The sequence below is a fragment of the Nuphar pumila genome, chromosome 7 (genome assembly GCF_984573655.1).
Source record: "Nuphar pumila chromosome 7, dmNupPumi1.hap1.1, whole genome shotgun sequence".
NCBI lineage: Eukaryota > Viridiplantae > Streptophyta > Magnoliopsida > Nymphaeales > Nymphaeaceae > Nuphar > Nuphar pumila.
The window spans coordinates 29,007,306-29,012,253 of record NC_143255.1 but is presented as its reverse complement, the minus strand read 5'-3'; the positions used below and the strand labels follow the sequence as shown (position 1 = coordinate 29,012,253).

General features: G+C 38.1%; 1 protein-coding gene across 1 annotated transcript; it reads right to left on the bottom strand.

Annotated features, from left to right (window-relative positions):
* Window positions 1-595: 595 nt before the first annotated feature.
* Window positions 596-3,480, bottom strand: LOC149831683 (Pentatricopeptide repeat (PPR) superfamily protein). Its single transcript, XM_090012167.1, has one exon. The coding sequence runs from the start codon at window positions 3,197-3,199 to the stop codon at window positions 1,538-1,540; it is 1,662 nt and encodes a 553-aa protein (XP_089868293.1). The 5' UTR covers window positions 3,200-3,480; the 3' UTR covers window positions 596-1,537.
* Window positions 3,481-4,948: the final 1,468 nt, after the last annotated feature.

Below are 4,948 nucleotides of genomic sequence, written 5' to 3'. Positions count from 1 at the left end.
GTCGCTCCACCACTGGTTTTTGTGTCTTTTTAGGTGAATCATTAATTTCTTGGAGATGCAAAAAACAACAGAAGGTGTCTATCATCTATTGAGGCTGAGTACCGAGGCATGACAACTAAACCATGAAAATTGTTTGGATTTGACGGTTGCTGAAAGATTAGGGGTTTCGTGTTCAAGGGCCTACAAAGTTGTGTTGTGACAACAAGAGTACAATATATATTGCTAAGAATCGCATATTTCATGAACACATAAAGCATATCGAGATGGACTGCCACTATGTTAGAGAAGAATATCTAAAGAAAGTCATTGATCTACCTTATGTAAGGTCAAAATATCAACTGGCTGACTTCTTTACTAAGGTGCTCTGTTTTCTTAGATTCAATTTTCTTCTTGGCAAACTTTCAGTTATTACACCGTAAGTTTGAGGGGGGTGTTAAAATGTAATCTATATATATCTACATATATATAGAGATATATATACATATATATTCTCTCTCTCTCTCTCTATATATATATATATATATTGTTGTAATACCCTATAAGGGTAAAATAGTCTTTCTCTTCTTTACACATATTCTTTTCTTGGAATATGCTCTTTTTTTGCATTTTTTTCTTATATCTTTTTTTTATTCTTTTTGTTTTTTAGCCATCAAGGGGCTCCAACGTCTATATGTGGAGCCCCTCCAAGGGCTCTCATTGTGTATATATAGGGGTCTCACCCCCTTTGTAATTTTTAAGTTTTTAGTAAAAGCTCTCTCAAGCATTCAATAAAGATTCCTTTTTTATTTCATGCCTTTGTGCATTTTTAATCTTTTGTAAGTATTCATCTTGTGCCTTTGAGCACACTTTTCAAGTGTTCATCTTGTGTCTTTGTGCACACATTTCATGTTAAGAACTTAGTGATTTTGTGCACATAGTCTTTTTGAAGACATTTTCACACTCACACCTAAGAGAACTTTAATTTTTCAAAATTTTTGAGTTCTTTTGTTGATCATACCCTATAGATATGATCTGCATGCATTTTTTAATAGAAAACAAGTTTTGAATCATTTGATTGTGACTTATATGTAGATTTTTCAAGACCTTAAAAAATCGACGGTCCACAATGTACCAAAATTTTATGACTTAAAAAATATATTTTTGCATCCAGAAAAACATGATCCAAGGCATGATTCCTATCAAATAAACTATGCTAAATGCATCTATTAAGTCTGATTGAGAATATGCATCTTACACATGGTTTCTACTATTAGTCATGAATGACTCATGACCCCTCAAGAAAGCCTGTCTTAATAACCTTAAATATGACAGAAAGTTGGAATCTTACCAAACTTTGTGATTCAATTTGCCTGACAAAAAGCTGCTGAGTTGCTTGTCACATCAATAACATGAGTATGCGTTCAAAATCAAACTAAAGTGAAGCATCCAACATCAAACACTTGAAAAAATATATTACAAAATCAACAGAAATTACAATCAAGCAGAGGCAAATGGGCAAATGCACGTCTATTAGTGGAGAATAACCATTACAACAAAGCTAACCATTCACCCTTGAAGAACCTAGTTTTTTCATGCTTTCTGCTTGCACCATGAATTGTTGAATTATCTCTTTATTTTTTCTCATATCACTTTTCTCTAGTTCCTCCATCAACAAATGGTAGGTATCGTACTTTGGGACAATCCCCTTAAGTACCATTTCCTCAAAAAATAAGCATGCTTGTGTTACCCTTTTGACCCTACAAAGTCCATGTATCAAAAGAGAGTATGTACCAAGATCAAGGCTGATATCCTTTTTATGCATGTCACTTATTAAATAGGCAAGGACCTTCATCCTCCTCCTGTTACAGAAAAGTTTAAGCAATGGAGCATAAGTTTGAAGATCAGGCTTGCAAGATCTTTCCTCCATTGTCTGTAGAAGTTTAATAGCATACTCTTCTTGTGAATGCAAGCAGGCAGTTGAAATTAGGGTGTTATATGTTGTCACATTAGGTGAATTCCCACTCTTGATCATCTCATCAAGTATACGTTGGGCATCCAGTAGTCTACCAGCTCTCCCCATAATATATAACAAAGAGTTAAAGAAGGGTGTATCAGGGGCACAACCATTTCTCTTCATCTTTTCAAATATCTCTAGAGCAATGTCAGTCTCCTTTGCCTTCCCTAAAGAATGCATGACTATGGTGTAAGTAATGACATTTGGGGGGCAGCCCTTAGCCTGCATCTCATCAAGAAGGGATTCAACCTTTCGAAAAAAATTCTGGCTGCAATATGCTTCAATCAAACTAGTATAAGAAACCACACAAGGATGAAAACCATATCTTTCCATCTCCAACATGGTCCACTCAGCCTCGTCTAACCGTTTCCCTTTGCACCAGCCATGAATCAAAATGTTGAATGTATGGGCATCAGGCTGTATCTTACTCTCAAGTTCTAGAAAAACCTCTCTCGCCCGCTCGACTCTATGCTCCTTACAAAGAGTGTCTAAGAGTGTGTTCATGGCAGCAGTGTCCTTCCTCAAGCCGAACCTTTCCATCTCATGGAACGCATCCACGGCACACCTCCATTTACGAACACCAGCGAACCTTCTCATGATCTTACTCATTGTTATCAAAGAGATCAAACCACCAACCTGATTCATCTCCTCAACCAAATCCCACATTTCATCAAATTGCTTCATTTTTCCAAGTATGTCAACCATGGCATTGTACGAATCGGCGTCGTGCTTATAATCCCTTTGTGAACCAGCCCACCTGAAGAAACTCAATGCCGACTTCCAGTCATTGTTAAGCCTCTTGAGCACCCTGTCAACCAACTCTTTCGAGACGTCGACTCCACAACCATCTAAATCTCTCACAGTAGCTTCACGACAATCCAATTTACGCCCAAGAACCTTGCTTATCTTCTCCACGTAACAATCTAAACCCACGTGAGAGGCGGCTCTAGAATCAATATCACTGCCGAAAACACTCAAATTGCCAACCCCATCCCCAAAAATTCTACCATTTGTAGGAAGCACAAAATCATCCAACGAATCACCACCACTTTGATCTCCGTCAAGTTTGAACCAATCCGGGAGCTCGGAAGATTCACTCCTACTGCAGAAACCATTGAAACAATTGGCCAACAACCCGTTTACGCGATGAAAAACACTGCCATCGACTTCGATTCTTCTTGGCAATCGGAAAAACCGAGAACCCATCAAAATCTGACACTAGAAAGCACCCCTACGAACCCGAAACACAAAAAACCATAAAATTAACTTCTAACAACAAAGAAAACGAATGTTGGCGTCTCTCCAATCAATTCAACAGAGTCGAAACTATAGTCCTACGCATTTTTAACTCGGACCATCAAGAACTCAAGATCTGGATGTGTCCAAAATCACGATTTTCATTAGGAAAACCGTGTCTCGAAGAAGGGTACCTTGTTTCTACTTCTAGCAACGGAAGGCGTCGCCCCTCCTCTTGCCGGCGGACGGAGAGAGTCAGCACTCAGCAGGCGAAGGAATGAAGAAAACGTTGAGGGTTTTGGTTCCGAACATGAACAGGTGAATCGGGCGAGGAAGAATCGGATCCTTGAAGCATGGAGTGACAACCCGACCCGACCCGAACAGAACAGATCCGTGTTCGACTTTGGACCTTGCCGGCTTGGAGCCATCAAACCAAGGGAGTCTCAAACATAGTTACTAGGAAACGAAATGGATACGCTAAGCGATGCGGGAAGTACAAGTAGTGAAGCTAGTTCTAGGACTGGTAAACGAACCGAGCAACTCGTAGCTCGTCCCAAACTAGTTCATGTCCAGTTCGTTTGGATGGCGAGCTCGAGCTCGTTCATTATACTCGTTTAGAGAGCTTATGTAGAATCTATTGCACTATAAATGTCAAAAAAGCATGTTAGCTTAACTTGGTGGTTAGACATTCTGGCATGTAACAGGTTGAGTTTCAATCTTGCTATGAACCCTTTAAAAAAACAACTATTTATTTAGGGGATCCAGCTCGGACTCGGCTCGTTTGGCTCGGGCCTATATGAGCCGAGCTTGGCTCGCACAAGCCGAGTCTGAACACTACTGTAAACCAGCCGAGCCCAAACAGTTCCTGTTTGGCTCATTTACCAGCCCTAACCAGTGCTAAAAAGTAGTATGAAGCGGGAAGCAAAAATCAATTGTAAAGTGATTTTGTAAGTGCATGAAAAATGAAAAGAAAACACATAGAAAGCATTATGAAGCACAGATGAAAGCAAACAGGAAATGACATAAGGACAAGTATAAAACCATATAAATCCAACACTCATGCTTGTTGTAAAAAATTAATTATTTTTTAATATAAAAAACATATGAAATGAGGAGAAAGCGAGTGAAAAGCGACAAGAAGCAAGAGAGAAGAGTTAAAGAAGTGAAAGAGAATTGATTTGAGAAAAGAGTAAGCGAGCTTTATATTAAAGAGAATTGAGTTTCCCATAATTCACTTCCCAAAGCTTCTAAAGAAAGCGAAGAGTTTCCTGTTTCCAAAGAGAGCTTTCCCATGTAGCAAGAAGCTTCAGGTAACTATGATCTCAAACCGTGTTGACCAAGACCATGTAATTATGTTGATATATATATATTTTTGAATTTATTGCAATAAAATAGAGAGATTTTAAAGAGTTGATGCTATCCTCAAAAGGCAATATATTTTCAAAATGTCAGCTATGAGCTATTTTGAGAATATCACGTTTTTTATTATGTTATCAAGAATTCAAGATCACAAGAACGCTTTTCTTGGTACTCTATATATTCTTTATAATGTTTATATTTCTTTACAGCCTTATGCATTTTAATATATGTCGGAATTTTCTCAAGATTTTCCAAACAACGAAAAATTTTAAATTTTATTGTTGGATCCTCGAAGCATAAGATAATGTTCGGTTTGGGACCAAGGCGACAAACATAGCAATATTTCTGAAAATATTATGA